General features: G+C 56.7%; 1 protein-coding gene across 2 annotated transcripts in view; it reads right to left on the reverse strand.

Moving 5' to 3' along the window:
- SORL1 (sortilin related receptor 1) overlaps nucleotides 1-14,737 on the reverse strand; it is a 55,570-nt gene extending 40,833 nt beyond the window's left edge. Inside the window, exons 1-7 of one of the 2 annotated variants that reach the window (XM_021543396.3) lie at nucleotides 14,562-14,737; nucleotides 4,675-4,791; nucleotides 4,246-4,371; nucleotides 3,821-3,982; nucleotides 3,015-3,082; nucleotides 2,597-2,777; nucleotides 648-749 (exon numbers count right to left, since the gene is read on the reverse strand). In XM_021543396.3, coding sequence (XP_021399071.2) covers nucleotides 648-749; nucleotides 2,597-2,777; nucleotides 3,015-3,082; nucleotides 3,821-3,982; nucleotides 4,246-4,371; nucleotides 4,675-4,791; nucleotides 14,562-14,726 — 921 coding nt within the window. In that variant the 5' untranslated portion in view covers nucleotides 14,727-14,737. The remainder of the gene's footprint in view (nucleotides 1-647; nucleotides 750-2,596; nucleotides 2,778-3,014; nucleotides 3,083-3,820; nucleotides 3,983-4,245; nucleotides 4,372-4,674; nucleotides 4,792-14,561) is intronic. The other variant, XM_021543397.3, reaches the window with a different exon arrangement.
- Nucleotides 14,738-19,451: the final 4,714 nt, after the last annotated feature.

Raw genomic sequence — 19,451 nt, forward strand, 5'->3', positions numbered from 1 at the left:
TTTGGATTTCCTCTTATCTTGCTTCCACCTGTTTGTATTTTTTCCACTCAGCAGGTAGAAAATCTCCACTTTGCTCTTTCTGTTGTGTTCCCCCCACGGTGATTCCCATCCTCAGCCCTGCAAAGCCCCCTGGCAGCAGCACTGGTTGCCAAGCCCTATGTGGGGCCCCCTCTGGACCCCTCCCCTGAGGCTGGGAGTGCACCCCAGTGCTCTGCCAAGCACCAAAAATTGTTTCTTGCGCCCTCCATCATCCCCACCAGCCTGGGGACACCGCAGCGTGTCTGGTTCATGCATCAGGGACTCTTTGCAAGCCCTGGCAGGGCCCTGCAAGAATTGGATGCTCCAGGTCATGCCAGTGCAGCCCACACCATGAGAAGAGGTAAAACCCCCAAAAGCAGAGTCAGAGCAGTAGGATCAGCCCCTCTCTGGTGTCTGGGCTTTGCTGCCAGCCCCTGTCCCCAGTGACTGCCCAGGTGCCATCGTGTAAACCATGAGAGTATCCCAACATGAGCCTTTGCTCTGCCACCCCTCAGCAGGGTGATACAAGGTCTCTTCCCTCTCCTGCAGCATCTGGAGCTGGTGCTGGCACCGCAGGGTGTCCTTGGCAAGGCAGGGAGCTGGGAAGCTGCTCGGGAAGCACCACTTACCTTAATTGGATGCTTGGTAACGAACTGTGCCACCCGCATGGGCTTGCGGTTGAAGGAGACCCAGAGCTGGACCGAGGCAGGCTGTGAGCTGCCGAGCAAACGCTGTGCAGAGCACAGGAACACGTTAGGAGGGGCTCTCACCCCAAAAAATCACCCTCATCACCCAGTGCCTGGGACTTCCCCCTCCCAGCATGTGGGCAAAGCGTGGCAGCTGCCCGATGCTGGGAGCAGTGATGCCCACTCAGGGTTTGAATTTCCACAGCCAGGGCTCAGCAAGGAGACAAACTCTCCTTCCTGGTCAGCCAGGTGGGGGTAAGGAGGCTGGGTTTACTTCCTCCTTTCTGCTCACAGCACACTGACCTTTCCTTCCTATTTTTACCGATTTGCGCAAAACGAAAGGCGCCGGCGCGAAGCCGAGAAAGTCAAAAAGCTGGGGGCAACCTATTTCATGCAGGATGCCAATGGCGAGGACCTAAACCCAGATCTAGGCTCCAAAAATAAGCGGCCTGGTTTTTTGGTTTGGTTTTTTCTTTTCCCCCAGCCTCTGCATCACTAAGCAACCGCGCCTCCCACGGCACGGAGCAGAAGTCAGAGCCCTGGGCGCCGCTGCCACCCAGCCTGTCCTTCCCCCAGCACTGCCCCAGCTGCAGGAAGGCTTGGAGGCCTCATTCCAGACCTGGGGATGTGATTCCCAAATGAGGGGTTTGCAGCCAGCCTCCCTCTGTCTCAGCGTTTCCCAGCACTGCTTGCCGTGGCGTGGAACACGGGTGATTTTATTGATGTTTAGTCATTACAGCTGCAGGGGGAAGCGGGGCGTGCTGCCCGCTGGCCCCTGAGTGCTCCAGAAGCAGCAAAAGCTCCAAAGCACCTCCAAATGGTGCCCAAACCCTCCTCATGCTTTCAGGATGCTGTCCCTGAGCTCGGTGGCTTCTCTGCAGAAACACAAACCACCTCCAGCGTTTCACCCGACACCAGCGCCGAGCTCTCGATAAAATCTCCTGCAAACCACAGAGCAGGCACAGCGCCAAGGGGCCGGGCCCTGGGAGTTAAAGGCTGTACTACCTGCAAGAGAGACTTCTGAGAACCTGAAATTGCTCTGCAAACGTTCCCTGCCTCTGTCAGACACCGCTGCGGCCGCTCAGGGGGCCGGAGGTGACACTCACTGCCTAGGAAACCCTCCCTGGTTCTAACAGCATCACCCCTAAATAAAGGCTTCCTTCTTAAAGCACTCGATGGCAGCTGCAGGGTAGAAATGCATCCTGTGAAAAGAAAGCTGCTCCTTACATTCTAGAAGGATCAGGACTTTATCCCTCTGATGCTGTTTCTGATCTAGAAAGGCCTGGCCCTCAGAGGAAGCACACACACTCCTTGCTTTCTCTCAGGTTTGTTCAAATTTGGCCAAGAACTGTAAAAAGCACAGAAGGACCAAAAGATCACTTTTGCTCGCCCACATCCTCTTTTCCTAGGCAAGCAGACTGAAAATGCAGCTTTCTTTCCAGGCTGGAGCACATTAGGCTGCTTGGACCCGGTCCACGTTTGATGGTAATCTCCTCTGACAAGCGGCCTCCTTTAACCACCGAGCTGCCGAGCCACATCCCCCTTCCCCTGCCACCCCCACCCTGCCATGCTGTGCTTTTCCCTGGGTCCCAGCCCTCTGCAGCCTGACCTACTTCTGCCCAGCCTGCCCGAGGCAGGGGCATGGGAACACCGCTGGGACAGCGGCACGGGCAGCCGCTGCCGCGAGCCCGCAGCGGGTGGCAGCTGCTGGCAGGCTGGGTGACACCTCTGCGACCAGCCACTGAGGTCTGAAGCACCTCTGCAACCAGCCACTGAGGTCTGAAGGCTGTGAGGTGCAGCAGAAAGAGGAACCATCCCTGGCAGATGCTCCTGCCCGCTGCGGTTCTGCACCGCGCCAACCCTCGGCGGCGAATTCCTCGCGCCTCACTCACCACGGACTTGGTTGCAAACATGTATTTGTCCCTGAGCTGGAAGTCTTCAACATCTTCCAGGATTATCTCCTTGTTCTCCCGGCTCTGGAAGAAGTCTGTGCTGCGGATGACCGTGGAGGCCCCCGAGGGCTCGTGCCGCTCGATGTACACCGTGCTGGGCTTGTCGTAGGGCTCAACCCCCCTGGGGAGGACAGGGGATGTGGTGGGGTTGGAGAAGGCAGCAGGAGCAAGGAGATGGGGCAGGGGGAACGGGAAACACCCCTGGGTGCCAGTGTGGGTGGCTGTCACTTGTCACCCTGCCCACAGTGCAGGGGCAGGGCTGGAGCACAGCCTGGGGCCCAGGTTCTTGGTTCCCACAGGGCAGCAAACAGAGCAAGAAGTGAGGAGTGAGAGAAGAGGTGCTGGGTGCAATACATACCAAGAAAAGGACTTTACGTGTTCCTGAATCATTATCCAGGTCTGGCCAAAGTCATCTGATTTCCAGAGCTGCAACAACAAAGGTGAGAGATGCTAGAAGGATTGGGACACAAACAGAGCCAGTCCTTCAAGAGACCCAATGTGTCCATCCGTGGCTACTCCCATGACTTTTCATGTGGCAGCTCCTGGAGCAACAGCAACTTTTCTGTTAATAATAGATAACCCAAAAAGCAAAAAACCCCATCCTTTAACCTTCTACCAGAAGGATTTCCCACTGTTTCACCTCCAGGTTTTACTCAGTGTCTATCTGAAGGTGCTGTAATTATTTTCAATATTTACACAACAGCTCTAGAGGAAAAAAAAAACAACAAAAAAACAACAAAACCTATTTGTATTCAAGCAGCAATTTGTTGTTCAGGACCCAAAGCCAAACCACAGGCCCACATGAGACACTGCAGAGCTCATCATGCCTCAGCTGCCAGTGCTCTGTGGTGAGTTATGACCACGATAGCTGGGGTGATGGATGTGGCTGGGAGCAGCGTGGAGGGAAGGAAAAGGAAGGGAAATAAGACAGGCAGCCTGCAGGTATTGTATCCTCATTCTCCAGTGGTAAGAACAGGACAGACTGCAGGGAAGGGGGTGATTTGGACAGCTCTGCATGTGAGATCAGACACCCTGACTGGCCACAGCATGAAGCCCTGGCACGAGGCACGGTGGCTCTCAGCTGTGGGGGACAGAAGAGGCCACAGGAACATCACAGCAGGGCAGGGGAAGGATGCTGGCTGCCCACCCAAGCAAAGAGCTCACCTGTTTTTTAGGGTGAGACCTGTCGAAGCCCAAGAGGAGGTTGGGGTTCCTGCTGTGCAGGAGGAGGTCTGCTGCTCTGAAGGGGATGGAGAAGCCTTGGATGGTGTTGCAGAAGTCGGTGGTGATCCAGAGGTACGGGGCAAAGGCATCCACAAAGATATACTGGGAGTGGAGGGACGGACAGGGGAGAAGAAGGTCAGAGCAGAGCTCAGGCTGGCAGCCATGAAGGTGCACATCCCAGGGGAGCCTTTGGGAGGGCAAACTTTGGAGGAGAAGATTTTTCCCCCTCTCCCACCACACTCTGACCGTCACCACGGCACAAGAAGTGCCTGGCACGTGCCACCTCTGCCCCAGGGACGGCCCAAGGGGTGTCCAGGCTCCCTGTGACAACAGGGACAAAGGCCCAGCTGCCACGTCCCCCTCACCCTCTTGTTGTCAGCCGGGCTGTGGTAGAACTGGGCGATGGCCACCTCGCTGCTGTTCCCCCCATCGAAGCTGAACCTCTCCGAAATCTTCTTAAAACTCTTCCCGTAGTCATAGGACACATAAACCTGCAAAAGAGAAGCCCCACAATGAGAAGCACAAAGTTCTGAGCTCCCTTCTGACAGATTTGGTGAAAACTCAGTGAACTTCAAGGCGGGGAAAGATTTGAGATTTTCCCAACCATGCTTTGAACCCTTGGGGCAGCACAGAGGATATTTAATATTTTTGTGCCTTTGAACCCAAACTTGTGGGGCTTTTTTGTGTGTCTCAGGACACAAGAGCACATCAGGCTGTGGCTCAGCAGCCACCACCACCGTGCCTGGCCCAGAAGCAGCAGGTTCACCTGGAGAGGGCCAGGGTGTGTTACTCACATCGCTGTTTTTGGGACCCAGCAAGGACAGGCTGTCCCTGGCCAAGGCCACAATCACGTTGCTCTTCTCTCCTGCCCAGTGAACGACCATCTGATTGTGGGAATCATTGAGGCTGACCTGCAATGCCAAGGAAAAGGACACCCTGAGTCACAGCCTCACCCACAGGGACAGCTAACATCCCCTCATGCCACTCTTCCTCGGAAATACCAGACTGGGAAAACTCATTCCAAGCAGCATCTCTCCCAAACACTTTGGCAGAAAGTGCCTACAAGGGTAAATTTTCCCTTTATTTTTCCTCAGACAAACATGATTCAGGGGATGATGAGAATGAAATCTCACACCAAGGGCTGAGAAGTGTTTTCAAATCCAGCCTGATGGGACCACAGGGAAGCAGAGGGCAGGCACTGATCCCTTCTCTCTGGTGGCAGTGACAGGACTCAAGGGACACCCTCAGGGGGGGTTTAGCTGGATACCAGGGACAGGTTCCTCCCCCAGAGGTGCTGGCACTGCCCAGGCTCCCCAGGGAATGGGCACAGCCCCGGGAGCTCCAGGAGAGTTTGACAGCACTACCAGGGATGCCCAGGGTGGGATTGCTGGGGTGTCTGTGCAGGACCCCTCCAGCTCAGGATATCCTGGGACTCCGTGCTGGTTTCCAGGTCCCGTTATTCCCGCGTGTGCCGTATCTGCCGGCACAGGGCTGGTTTTATGGGGAAGCTCTCACAGCACCAGCACAGCAGGAGCTGACAAACCCTCAGTGGCTGTCACCAGCCAGCAGGGACAGCCAGGGGAGCCGGGAGAGCAGCTCAGCCCGGCCATGGATGGGGCCCTGCTCCCTGCAGCAGAGGAGTGCGTGCCTGAGCCCTCGCACGCCACGGCTCAGCCCAGGGCTCTCACCCCGGAGCTGGGGCCTTGGGAAGCTGTAAAAATACTGGGATAAGCCCTTCTTAGGCTTGATACCCTGCAGCTCTCGCTGACCCCGGGATCAGCGAGCAGCACCGCCTGGAAATAAAGGCTGCCTTAACCTCCAGCAAGCCGAACACTTGGAAAAACAAGATCTTTATTCTGGAAGAAGACGGGCGGGAGGGGGGGGGCAAGTAGGAGCCCTCAAATCCCTCTTATGCAACAGACTCACAGGAGGGGAAAGAGAACCGACCCCGGCAGGGAGCATCCCCGGGGCTGGAACATCCCCTGGGGCAAGAGCATCCCCCGGGCCCAAACATCCTCGGGGTCAGAGCATCCCCAGGCTCGAGCATGCCCGAGGCTGGAGCATCCCCGCGGCCCGAGCATCCCCCGGGGGCAGAGCATCTACTGGGGTCGGAGCATCCCCGGGGCCTGAGCATCCCTGGGGACGGAGCATCCCTGAGGTTGGAGCATCCCCCGAGGCTGGAGCATCCCTCGGGCCAGAGCATCCCCAGGGCCCGAGCATCCCCCAGGGCCGGAGCATCCCCGAGGTTGGAGCATCCCCGGGGCTGAAGCATCCCCACAGTCCGGGCATCTCAGGGATCGCAGGATCCCCCGGGCCCGAGCATCCCCTGGGGCTGGAGCATCCCCTTAGATCGGAGCATCCCCGAGGTCGGAGTATCCCTGAGGTCGAAGAATCCCCAAAGTTGGAGCATCCCCCCGAGGTTGGAGCATCCCCGGGGCTGAAGCATCCCCACAGTCCAGGCATCTCAGGGATCGCAGGATCCCCCAGGACCAAGCATCCCCTGGGGCTGGAGCATCCCCTTAGATTGGAGCATCCCCGAGGTCGGAGCATCCCTGAGGTCGAAGCATCCCCGAGGTTGGAGCATCCCCCGGGCCCGAGCATCCCCTGGGGCTGGAGCATCCCCCTAGATCAGAGCATCCCCGGGGCTGGAGCATCCCCAGGGTCGGTGCATCCCCGAGGTTGGAGCATCCCCAGGGCTGGAGCATCCCCGGGGCCCGGGCAGGGACCCCCCCCACCGGGCACACCCCGCCGGAGCTGCCGGCTACGAACGCGGCACAGATTTAGGTCAGGCAGCAGCAGCTACAAAGCCAGGCAGCCGGAGCCCTGCGTGCCCGCTGGAAAAGAAAACAAATAAAAATTAAAAGGAAGAGTTCGCTGTTTGAGGATACAGGCCGGAGGAGGAGGAATCGCTGCCGACAGACAGCCTGGAGTGTGGAACTGAGCTCTGCACTCCCAGTCCCCCTCCCCTGCTCTGGAAGCAGAATAAAGCAGAATAACCCCGTTTAAATCTCCGACATCTCTGTTGGTTATTTTGGGTGCAGCTTTTCTGGTCACCAAGCTGGAGCTGGGCGCTGTTGGAACACAGATCTTGGTGCTTTAGATCCTCTCAGTCAGGAGGGGTTTGTTACTACCTCAGTGTTAATTTTAATGGTACTTCTCTTTTTTTTTTTTTTTTTCCACATGAAATTTGACACTTGGAGTTTCAAAAGCAGGAAAAGCAGAGGAGAATCCTATCTGCACCTTGATTTAACCTCAACAATAAACCTCTATTTTTTTTTTTTTTTTTTTTTTTGGTAACATAAAGCAGACAGCAAGATCCCTTTTTTAGAGACTTGGGAAGTGAAGTCAAACCCAAAAGCCAAAGGAACCTACTTGGGTTCCAGCTGAGCTTTGCTAGTCCTTGAGGATGGCAGAGTCCCTGTACAGAGGCAAACTGGAGCCAGGTGAGGTTTGGCTCCCTGGCAGGAGGGAGCAGTGCTCAGCAGGAAGGTTTGGAGCAGCTGGAGAAGCTCTTACTAGAGGGTGTAAGGCAGGAGAAGGCAGCACAAGGATGCTGTAAGACTCCCAGGACGGGGCTGTGCAGCAGTGGCTCAGGTTTATGAGCCTCACAGTTTTGGTTTTGCTGCTTTGCAGCCCCTCAGAGCTCTGTGGGGACCCAAGGGCACAGGGGAGCACCAAACAGGACCCCACAGATGACATCTGATGTGCCATTAACCAGGATTTGTGGAATAGCTTTGGAATAAAGCTGCTGCTGGGGACCCTGCCCTGCTGCTGTGGCACTGTCACAGTGTCCCCACCTCCCCAAGCAGGGGACAGCTGCCTGGGGAACTGGTGTAACCCCTGAACAGGCAGCAACTGGTGCCTAATGGAAACAGCATTTAGCATAAATTCCACTTAATGGGACAGTGTTTTGGTCTTTGCCAAGTGATTAAGTATATATGAAATATGCATGAAATTCTAATTTGTCCTCCTAATATGCAAGGTGCCAAATGAAGTCCAGGAGGGGAAGAGTGGAGCCAAGGCATAGCAGAGGCTGCTCGCAGCTGTAGTTTACAGGGTCAGTGTTTCTAGCTTTGCTATGGATGGATTTCTTTGTCAGCAGCACCTCCCAACAAATGAATGCCCTGCAGGAACGGGATGGGAAGAGGGCAGCCCCTGGAGGGGCCCTCTGAGAGCACCTCTGAGCTCCTGGGATGCAGCTGGAGCTTGAGAGCTCCAGGCTGGGCTGGCAGAGGGAATGGCTGGCAGCTGAGCTGGAAGTGATGCCCTGCTGAGCCTGGAGAAGTGATGGACGTCAGGAATTGAGGAGACCTGGATGAGTGCAGTGCTGACTCCTCGAGTGCCCAGGGCTGGGCGAAGAGCCCTGATCCGTGTTCTTTGGCACCTGAACTTCCAGCTTCCCTTCCCGTCATATTCCTCTTAGTTGCCTATACCTGGATTTGGAGTTTGGAGAAGGATTTTGGTTGTGGGGGTGGCTCACCCGTGGCATGTGACAAACGTGAAAGCTCCAGCATGGGGCAGGCTGGTCAGGGGTTGGGTGACTGGCAGGGACAGCTCTCTGGAGCTGCTCTCAAGCCCTTCCCTCTAAATCCCAGCCTTGGAGCCCCTGCTCTGTGTGGGAAGCGTGCAGAAATCCCACCGCTGGCTGTGAAATATTGCGTGACTTGTAACTGCAGTGACAAGTGACAGGACAGAATTAGGGGCTACTCTTGGTGTCCAGCAGCCTTGGGAGCTCGCTGAGCGTGTCCCTGGGCTGGCCTGGTTGAGGATTGATGCTCCAGCTCCAGGGCTGGCCCTGCAGCTCGAGCCGGGCGCTCGCGGTTCCTCAGGAGGTGATGCACTGTGACAGCTCAGGGCTGAGGCTGAGCGCTGTGAAACCGAGTGCAGAACAAAGATTCCTAGGGATCACTGGGGTGTATTCCCATCCTCAAAGTGACCTACAAACAAATGCAGCTCCCAGGGGATTTCTGAATAGTTAATAAGTTATTCCTGCTGTTTGATAAGCGAGGCTGGCAAAGAGCAAGGGTCCTCTGCAGCTGTGAGCGGCTGCTGGAACCACCCGAGTGTTGCCATCAGCTCAGATCACAGCTTCAGGGCTGTCAGGCTGTGGAGAAGGGGAATGGGTGAAATATTTGGATCCCAGTAGCTGGTGGAACGAGGATGGGGTTGAAGAAAGGGTGAGACACAAAGCTGCTGCCCAGATAGCACAGGGCAGAACAGGAAAACGTGCTCTGACCGTGCTCCTCTGTGGGAATCCAGGGCTTCCCTCTGGCTGCCCTGGGACCCTGGCAGGGGTCAGAACCCCCCTGGACAGAGCCCCCAGAGACACTGGCTGTGATCTCTGCCCATGGAAAAGAGTTTTCAATCTTACAGGATCAATTACCAGCTCTGAGTGTTTGATATCAGTAATAATTAAGTGTGGCACAGGTGCAAAAGTAAAATTTAAGATTCTAGATAAGGAGTCCAAAGGGGAAAAGATGGAGGAAATTGGGTGTGCCTTGTCCTTTTTCTCCTTCTTCATGCCCTCCATGTCTCACTGTGGTGTTGGCATTTTTCTGTTGGGTCAGGCTGGGGACACGCTGTCCAACGTAGGTGACAGATATTGGCACGTTCTTGTAAATGCAGCCCAGGGAGTTTCTGGTATTTAATGTTTGTCACATCCCACTGAGGGCAGAGCCCCACACGCTGCCCTGCAGGACAGAGCTGGGCAGGGCAGCAGAACATGTGAGAGATAAACAGAATAAACAACCTGGAAACCAGCACAGACCAATTATGGCTTCTGCTTTGGCAGGGGGCTGACAGACAGAGACTTTCTACAATCTTGGAATCATCAATGCCTCAGATTCTGACATTCCTCCTCTCTGCAGCTCTCTGGAAGCTGCAGAGGACAAGTGCCAGGCCTTTGGTCCCCGTTGCCCGTCCTCCCCCTGGCAGGGTTTATGCCAGATCCCCGGGGTGCCGTGGGTGCTCCTGCTCCCGGCACGCCGCGTTCCCCACGGAAGCTTCACTGCTGCACCTTCTGCTCTGCTCCCCAGCATCTGCTTCCAGCCCTGCCAGGAGCTTCTAAATACACAGCCTGTGCCTGCCGTGGAGCTGCTTGTGGCTCGGACTGAAAATGCCAGGGTCTGAAATCATTGATATGAAACACGGGTGACTCATTTTGGAGAGTGCCAGGCCTCGTGTTAATTTAGTTAATACTGAAATCATCTGCTTGCAGGGCTGTTTTCTCTCTGCCACCACCAAGAGAGCGCTCCCTGAGCCGTTGTTTCCAGGAGAATGGAAAAGGGAGGAGAGTAGGAAGATTGGGGTCAGGGCAGCAATCCAGAAACAACCCCAGAAACAGCCCCAGAAACAACCCCAGAAACCACCCCAGAAACCACCCCAGAAACAACCCCAGAAACAACCCCAGAAACAACCCCAGAAACCACCCCAGAAACAACCTCAGAAACAACCCCAGAAACAACCCCAGAAACAACCCCAGAAACAACCCCAGAAACAAGCTGGGTTCTCCTAAATTTTTTGAGGGGCAGGGATGTGATGGGAATAGAAGGTTCCCCAACATATTTGGGAAGTGCTGGTGAAATTCACTCCCCCATAGCAAAGGAGGGAGGTCCAAGAGGTCCAAGGTGTACCATGAGCTTGGCACTGCAGTTCTGGAAAGCTTGAGCGATGCCCTTGGGACACCACAGCGCTCACAGGATCTGTGAGGAATCTGCTGGAGGGGAAAAACAATGAATAAAAACACAAATACCTCTGCCAGACACCGTGGTGCCAGGAGAAGGAGATGTGTGGCTTCCAGGGATGGAGCTCTGGCAAAAAGCAAAATGCCAGGAGCAGGGAAACCTTCTCAGGGGGGCTATGAATGGCCCAGCAATGGGGAGGAAGATCTGCTAACACAAAAGAGGAGGAAGAGGACGCAGCTGGGACCCGTCTCCACCTCCAGAAGGTTAAAGTCTGGTCTGGGAAGGCTCTGCCAGGCTGGCAAAGTAGGTCAAAATTAAGTACGGTTCAATTGCGACGCGGCGTGACCGATGTCTGCGGCGCCAGGGCGGGAGGGTGCCCACCCTGCGGGGCAATCTCTGCCCACCCTGGGGGCAGCGAGGCTCTCTGCCAGCTCTGAACATCTGCGAGGAGATTCTCTGAGGTCAAGGTCGAGTGGTGGGCTGATGGGAGCTCAGGTCGTAGTAAACGGCCTGGAAATGATGAAAACTCGGCGGTTTTCCTCAAAGGCGGGATCAGGAAACAACAAGAAACAGGAAGTTTGGGAGAGATGAAATAGTTCCTCCCAGAAGGGGAAGAGAAAAATGATGTTAGGGCAGGCACTAACGCTGGTTCAGGGGACAGGGAGGCACAGAGGTGACAGCCACAAGCAGGTTATGTGCACAGGGGGAGGCTCAAGCCTTGCAGCGACAGCAGAGGGGGGAAGTGGCTGCCACGGGAGCCACCAGCACTCAGAGAAGATGTCAAGATGTCTTTTGTCCTAGCGTGGTTTAAGGCAAAGATTTCTTGTGAGCTGTGTGCTTTGGGGGCTGGCTTGAGATAAACCTTTTCCAAAGAAGGGGAAGGGATGCCTGCAGGATCAAGGTTAGATATGTTCCAGCAGTGTGAATGCTCTCCTAACTCCCCTCGGGACCAGCAGAACCCATCTGGGCTCCTGCCCCAGCGTTTTTCCTCTCTGTGTGCCACAGCCCTGACAAACACCCTCCACACCATCCCCAGGGTCACACACACAGCAGCCAGAGTGGCTGCTGCTCTCTCCTTGGCTGTGGCAGCCCGTGTGGTTCTCACCCAGCAGCCAGGATTTGTGTGGAGGCTCCGTGGAAATGGCAAATCCTGGAGGCAGGCCCCGTTTCCAGGGATGTGTAGGCAGGAGCACAAAGGTTGTGAGGGGACAGGAGGATGGGTGGCAGGCCAGCCACTGTGCAGGAGCAGGAGGGCAGGGTGAGGTGCCACGCTGCTGGAAGGGGTTCAGGGAGCCCTGCTGGCCCCAAGGGTGAAGTTTTCTTGCCCTGGGGATGCTTCTCTGCTGTCAGTGGCATCCTAGAAAAGTCCTGTCTCGTGTCAGTGCCCGCTTCAAACAGTCTGTCCATTGTAACCCTCACCAACAATCCCACAGAGGTGAGGGCTGGGCAAGGGAACAAAACCTGCTCTGTCTGGAAGCTGACAGACTCGAGTCGGGCATTTGGTCTCCTGATTGCTGCTGCTTCAGAGTCAGGAAAAGCAAGGAAAAGCCACAAAGGGGGTTAGGCTGCTGGTCCTGTTATTTGGTGATCTTCCTGGGAAGTTTCGCTGCAGCGTGCCCAGCAAGGATGTGATCAGCAGTGAGGGTCCAGATAAAAAAATCTCAGTATCTTCCTGTGCTTGTGCTTTGGTGTCCAAGGCAAGAGGGCTCTGAGCCTGTTCCTGACGGTGCTGAGTAAGCTGTGCTTGGCTCCTGAGGAGCTACAAAGGCTTTGGATGTTCTTCCTTGCTCGGTTCCAGACAGAGCGATGCATCCCTCCCTCTGCCCCCCCGATGACATCACCCACACCAGCAGCAATCCCTGCTTTCCCCAGCCCCTGGGCTCCCAGCTGGCCCACCAGGCTGTTTTAGGACCACAGCAGAGAGGCAGGGAAGGGCAGGGAGTTTTGGGGCACGAGCCAGCGCGTAGCATATGGCCAAGTGACCTGCCAAAGGCACGGGAGCGGGATGTGTCCCAGATAAGGGACTGCAGTGACACCACGGCTCCAGGATGCTGCTCCAAGCACTGCCCCTTATGCTGATGGCCCTGAGAGAGGACTGCACGATTTTCTGCTGGCATTGGAGTGCCAGAGAGCTGCGGGAGGGGGGTCACGGGGATTGCTGGCTGCTTGTGACCAGGCACGAGACCCCTGAGCAGGGCGCTGCACAGCTTTTCCGGCTTCCCAGGCATTAGGAACTGGTATGGTCAGATCTGTAACACAGCCCAGGGCACGCAGCCTCCCTCTTGTCCCTTTTATTAAGGCAGAACCCTGTAGCACTTGAGAGAACTCAGAAATGTTGTTCAGTGCCAAGCAACTCTTCCTGGTGACACACCTGGGCTGTAAAATCTCTGTGTCCTGCCCCGCAGAAGAGGAAGGAACGGGTGCTGTGTGCTCTGCTGCCAGTGAGAGCAGCTCCACTCCCCAGGCAAATCCCCTCTGGAAGCTTGAGGCAATGAGAAAAGCCCAAACAGTGGGAAATTGTTGAACTCCCACTGCTTCCTATTAGCCCTGTTCTGGATAGTGGCAGGGTTACTGCACCCTCCTGGATCTGGGGCAGGTGACAGGGACATCCCTGCCGGAGCAGCTCTCCACCTGGCAGGATGGAAGGCATGAGGAGACAGAAGGGAAAGTGCCACCAGTGTCTTGCCGTGGATGAGAGACAAGTGTCATGTTTTCTTCTAAAATGGGGTAGCTGTGTTATGCTAAAAACAGCCAAACGCTGAGGAGGTAGAGGAGGCGAAGCAGATTTTCGAGGGGAGGAGGAACAGCTTTTCCCTAAACAAGGGAACAGAAGGGCTTTAGGAGCAGCACCAGCGCTGCGTGTGCCCCTCCAGCAGCTCCCTGCCTCGTGACTGGCTCCTTCTGATCCTACAAGTAGCAAAAAGGGGAAATTACAGAGCACCTGGGGGAAAGCACTACCCAAGGAGGCGAAGGCAGATGTCACCGAAGGCTCAAAGCTTCTCCTCAAGCCTTCCATGTCCCTCCGTGGGCTGGTGTCCCCCACCATCAGCATTTTGGGCACGTGATGGAGACACAGGCAGTGTCAGCAAGGAGGATCAAATAGGGCAGCAAAGTGTGGACAGCATGTGGGCACATCAAAAATAAAGTAGAACCTTTAAGAAGCTGAATCTTTCCCCAGCCAAAAGTCCAAATGTAATTTGTCATCATCACGCAACAGAGATGGAAAAGAAGGGGTGAAGGGGGGGCCTTCACGCTCCTGGCAACAAAACTTGCCAGTGAATCGAGCCCGAGCAGGGCTACTTTCAGAAATAGCAGCTTCTTGTTTTCCTGCCGTGAGCAACTCCGCTCCCCTTCTTTTCCAAGGGTCGGCGGAGGATGGCTCAGACCGGCACAGAGCCCTTCTGGCGGGGAAGGACACGCTGCCTCACCAATAGCCATGTCTTTCCCGGCGCCACCTCCCCCTGCCCGGCTCCGGATGCTCGGGGCGAGCATCTCCGCCGCTGCCCGCAGGGAATCGCGGTCCCTCCCCGGCTGCGGGCATGCCCGGCCCCGCTCCCCGCCGCTCGCCCTTGGCCGCTCCCTCGGGGAGCGCATCTCGCCGGGGAACGTGCCCGCGGCCAGCGGCTCCGGGGGCTCGGGGGGAGCCGAGGGCAGCGCCCGAATCCGCCGCGCTCTCCGCACCGCGCTGCCCGCACCGCGCTGCCCGCACCGCTCTCCCCGCACCGCGCTCCCCGCACCGCGCTGCCCGCACCGCGCTGCCCGCACCGCTCTCCCCGCACCGCGCTCCCCGCACCGCGCTCCCCGCACCGCTCTCCCCGCACCGCTCTGCCCGCACCGCGCTGCCCGCACCGCGCTCCCCGCACCGCGCTCCCCGCACGGCCCCTGCCCGGGCGGGACCCGCGCGGGGCTGCGGGGCGGGCGGCGATGGATGGAGCGCGGCGTTCCGCGGGGACCGGGCGGCGCCGGCGCCCCCCTCGCCATCCGCGGGGCGGCCTCACCTGTCCGTACACCTGGATGGGCTCGGGCGGGCGCGGCGCGGCGCGGCGGCCCCGCGGGGGCTCGGCGGCGGCGGCGGGCAGCGGCGGCGGCAGCAGCAGCAGCGGCAGCAGCGGCAGCAGCCGGCGGGGGAGCGGGCCGGCCCCGCCGGAGCTCCGTGTCGCCATGTTCGTGCCGCCGGGGCCGGGCGGAGCGGAGCGGAGCGGAGCGGGGCCGGCAGGCGCGGAGCGGCAGCCGCGCCGCCGCCCGGAGAGAATGTGCATGGGCAGCGCTGCCGCTCGGAGCGCCCCCGCCGCTCCCCGCCGGCCCCCTCCCCTCTTCTCCTCGGCTGCTCGCTCTTTTCTTTCCTCTTCTCCTCTTTTCCTCGCTCTCCGTCTTTTCCGCCCTCTCCGGAGGATGCTCGGCTCCCCCGCGAGGTGGAGTGAAATAAGTTCTGCTTAATTTCTGTGAAATGGACTAAAGCTCGGCCCCCCTCTCCCTGTGTCTCCTCTCCCTCTCCTTTCCCCTGCTCTTTCTCCTCTTCTTTTTCTCCCTCTTCCTGTGTCTCCTCTCCCTCTCCCTTCCCCTGCTCTTTCTCCTCTTCTTTTTCTCCCTCTCCCTGTGTCCCCTCTCCCTCTCCTTTCCCCTGCTCTTTCTCCTCTTCTTCTTTTGCCCCCTCTCCCTGTGTCCCCTCTTCCTCTCCTTTCCCCTGCTCTTTCTCCTCTTCTCCTTTTTCTCCCTCTCCCTGTGTCTCCCTCTCCTTTCCCCTGCTCTTTCTCCTCTTCTTCTTTTGCCCCCTCTCCCTTTCTGGAGGTGCCCGTGGAGATGGAGTGAAATAATAAATACAAGTTATTCTCTGGGAAACGTAGTAAAAAGAAATGAGGCAGCCGGAAATCAAGTTGAAGGGAGCTGAATGGAAGGAAACTGTGTTGAAGTAAAGAAGCTTTTTAGGAGGGTGTGGAGTGACAGGGCAAAGAGGAAAGGCTTCAGACTGGTAAAGAGCAGAGTTAGATTGCATGTGAAGAAGAAATTCCTCCCTGTGAGGGTGGTGAGACCCTGGCACAGGGTCCCCAGAGAAGCTGGGGCTGCCCCATCCCTGTAATTGTCTAAGGCTGGGTTGGATGGGCCTTGGAGCAACCTGGGACAATGCAAAGTGTCTCAATTTCTGCCATCTTTTTATCTGGGCAGAGTTGAGAAGGTGAGCAAGATATGGTGGGAGTAGGAAGCCAGAAACCCCCAGGGTCTCTCCAGAGCCTTCTGCCACCTCTCCCACCCATGGCAGGTGTGTTTGAGCCGTGCCAGTGCCCGTGGGCTTCCCACAGAACCCTTGGCATAGGCAACATGCCCATAACTCACCAAAGTGCAGGAGGTGATGCTCGGTTGGTTATGCAGGGACAGCACAGGACTGATGCCAGTGGCCACAACTCTGATTTATTGGGGCAGCTCAAAGTGCTGGACTCTGGGATTCCCCTGGTGCTGCTCCCCTGGTCACTGTGCATCAAAGAAATTTATCCCATCCCTGCCTGGGGCTCGTGTGTGCCCTGACTGTTACAGAGCAGGGTGGAAAGGGGCAGCAAGGATTTGAGGCAGGAGATTCAAATGACTCTGGGAAATGACAAAATGACACTGGGAGATGCTAAAATGACACTGGGAGATGACAGAAAAGGTGAGCTGTGCCTGTTGACCAGCCCCAGCTTGTCTCTCTGAGTTGCTTTCTGAAAGGGATGCTCAGTGACCAGGGGAATCCCACACCGAGAATCCAGCACTTTGAGCTGCCCCAATAAATCAGAATTGTGGCCACTGGCATCACTCCTGTGATACCCCTGCATAACCAACTGAGCATCACCTCCTGTGGAGGTGGTTTTTAGGCATGATCTTGCTGCTAAGAAATGGCTCAGGCTTCTTGTGTCTCCAAGGCACTGAGAACACACTGATGGCTTTCAACCCCTCTGCCTCATGTGCACCATTCCAGCATTTCCAACAACAACAAAAAAGGACGTAGCCCAGCAGTGAAGGAATGGGAGCCTGGAAATCTCATGGACAGCCCCGAGGCAATCTTGCTCCTCCTTTTTCCACTCGTCTTAATAGCAGGAATGTTATCCAGAGCTTTCCCCGAGGTGCTTTCACCTAGAAACCCAGTTAGTGTATTGCAATTATCGGGTCAATGCAATTAGAAGCCCTCCTAATAAGGCTTCTGGAGGTCGTGAGTCAGAGTGATGTCCCCCTGGAGGACAGGAGGTCACCGTGGCTCTGGGCAGAGGCAGTGAGGGAGTTTTGTGGTGTAGGAATCCCTGCAGCCAGTTCTCTCTGGGATGAGATGCTCTTCTCAGATGAGAAGGACTCAAAAAGAACCCAGAGATGAGGAATAGAATAAGAAATAGGAGGAAATGAGGAACTGCCTTTGCTGAGGTGCTAAATGGAGGAAAATGGTGTTTGGGGGGGTTTGTTTTCTCTCTTCCAGCCCTTGTTTCACACTTCTTGCAGGGTGCAAGAAGGGTCCCTGTCCCCCTGTGAGCTCCCTGTGGTGGGCACATGGAGAGAGCTTTAGCCAGGAGCTCCTGGGTGAGCCCAGCCCACTGATGAATGGCTCTTTCTGTGTGCAGGGAAACACACGTTTCCCTTGCCAAGGTATTTTTTGTTTCTTGAAAAGAGACGTAAAGGGGAGAGGGGAACAGTGCAGAGTTTATTTTAAGGTCCATCTGGATTTCATCAGCAGCAAAAGCTGTGAACTCCAAGAGCAACGTGAGGAGCCCCTGGCCCCCTGGTTTTCCTTCCCCTCTTCCTTGAGACCTTTCCGTGTCTCAGCTTTGGAGGTCCCAGAGGGTTTAGGGGACTGAGGGGCTGGAGCAGCCATTCCCCACAGAGCCTCACTGCGAGAGTAAAGCTGCTTAAAGGAACCACTGCTTGTCGCTGGAGTGGAATCAGGGAGCAGGGGAGGGATGCCAGGAGCCAAAGACAGCACCCTACCCATGGCACTTGTCGTCCTGATTCTTAAGATTTTCTAAAGAGTTTACGTTCTGTTAGAAAACTTTCCCACACATTTTCTATAAACAACATATTGTTTTGCGTTCCTTCGTGGGGGTGGAGGAAGTTGATGTACTGGTGGTTTGTCCAATGTTTTTGGAGAGGTGGCCCATTCACTCTCCTCTGTCACCTTTGGAAAAGTATAAAAGTTGGAGTCAGGAAATAAACTCTCTTCTTTTTTACCTTGCCATCGCAGTGGCTCATGTTGTGCTTTCTCATGTCCTATAGCGACAGGCACTGGCGTCAGAGCCTTCCTCCGAGGATGATGATGGTTGTAGGGTTTCCTGCAGGGCTCAGGGCTGTGTCAGAGGCACCCGGTTGTTGCATTCACACACCCCGGGTCACTTTGCGTGCTGGGGTGTCTCTGAGGGGGATGGCACAAGCCTGCAGTGCCCTGGTGCATGGCAGAGCAGTGTGGGGTGAAGGGAGGGAAGGAAATGCTCTGTGTGCGGTGGGACAGGGAAGCTGTTGCAGACAAACCAGCAGAAAAGGCTCTGGTGCCAGGAAAAGCATGAGGAATGGAGCCATGGAACTGGAGCAGGGACACCCATGTGTGTCCTGCCCCACGCTGGGGGAATGAGGAGGAGGAGGAGGAAGGGCATCCACGCAGGTGCAGCTCCAGCGATAGCTGCCATGAGCAACATCCCCATCTTGTGGCAACAGCAGCAGCAGGGGAGCAGAGCCAGAGCTGCTGCTCTCCATGGCACAGTGCCCCAAGGCCACCGCGGGGACGTGTCCTGTGCTGGCAGCCTTGGCACGGGGGGTGTGACAGGCAGGACAGGCAGGACGTGATCTCCCTGTGGTGTGACAGGCAGGGCACCATCTCCATGTGTGTGACAGGCAGGACAGGCAGGACATGATCTCCCTGTGGTGTGACAGGCAGGACACCATCTCCATGGGTGGACAGGCAGGACACCATCTCCCTGTGGTGTGACAGGCAGGACACCATCTCCATGGGTGGACAGGCAGGACACCATCTCCATGTGTGTGACAGGCAGGACGTGATCTCCCTGTGGTGTGACGGGCAGGACACCATCTCCATGGGTGGACAGGCAGGACAGGCAGGACACCATCTCCCTGTGGTGTGACAGGCAGGACACCATCTCCATGGGTGTGACAGGCAGGACATGATCTCCTTGTGCCATCAGCTTTGGCACGGGGGGTGTGTGACAGGCAGGACAGGCAGGACGTGATCTCCCTGTGGTGTGACAGGCAGGACACCATCTCCATGGGTGTGACAGGCAGGACATGATCTCCCTGTGCCAGCAGCCTTGGCACAGGGGGTGTGTGACAGGCAGGACATGATCTCCCTGTGCTGGCAGCTTTGGAATGGGGGGTATGACAGGCAGGGTACAATCTCCCTGTGCTGGCAGCTTTGGTACAAGGTGTGTGACCAGCAGGACACGATTTCAATGTGGTGCGACAGGCAGGACATGATCTCCCTGTGGTGTGACAGGCAGGACACCATCTCCATGGGTGTGACAGGCAGGACACGATCTCCCTGTGCTGGCAGCTTTGGTACAAGGTGTGTGACCAGCAGGACACGATTTCAATGTGGTGTGACAGGCAGGACATGATCTCCCTGTGGTGTGACAGGCAGGACACCATCTCCATGGGTGTGACAGGCAGGACACGATCTCCCTGTGCCGGCAGCCTGGCACAGGGGGTGTGTGACCAGCAGGACACGATCTCCCTGTGCTGGCAGCCTTGGCACGGGGGTGTGTGACCACGATCTGATCTCCCTGTGCCCTGGAGCGCTGCAGATCCATCCCGAGGGCAGTGCCAGGTGTCGAGGGCAGTGCCAGGTGTCTGGCAGAAGGGCTGTGGGAGGGGGCACTGGGCACCAGGAGTGATGCAGTTTCATCCTAGGACTTTAGTGCCCTGCAAGG

This window comes from Lonchura striata, chromosome 23 (genome assembly GCF_046129695.1).
Source record: "Lonchura striata isolate bLonStr1 chromosome 23, bLonStr1.mat, whole genome shotgun sequence".
Lineage (NCBI taxonomy): Eukaryota > Metazoa > Chordata > Aves > Passeriformes > Estrildidae > Lonchura > Lonchura striata.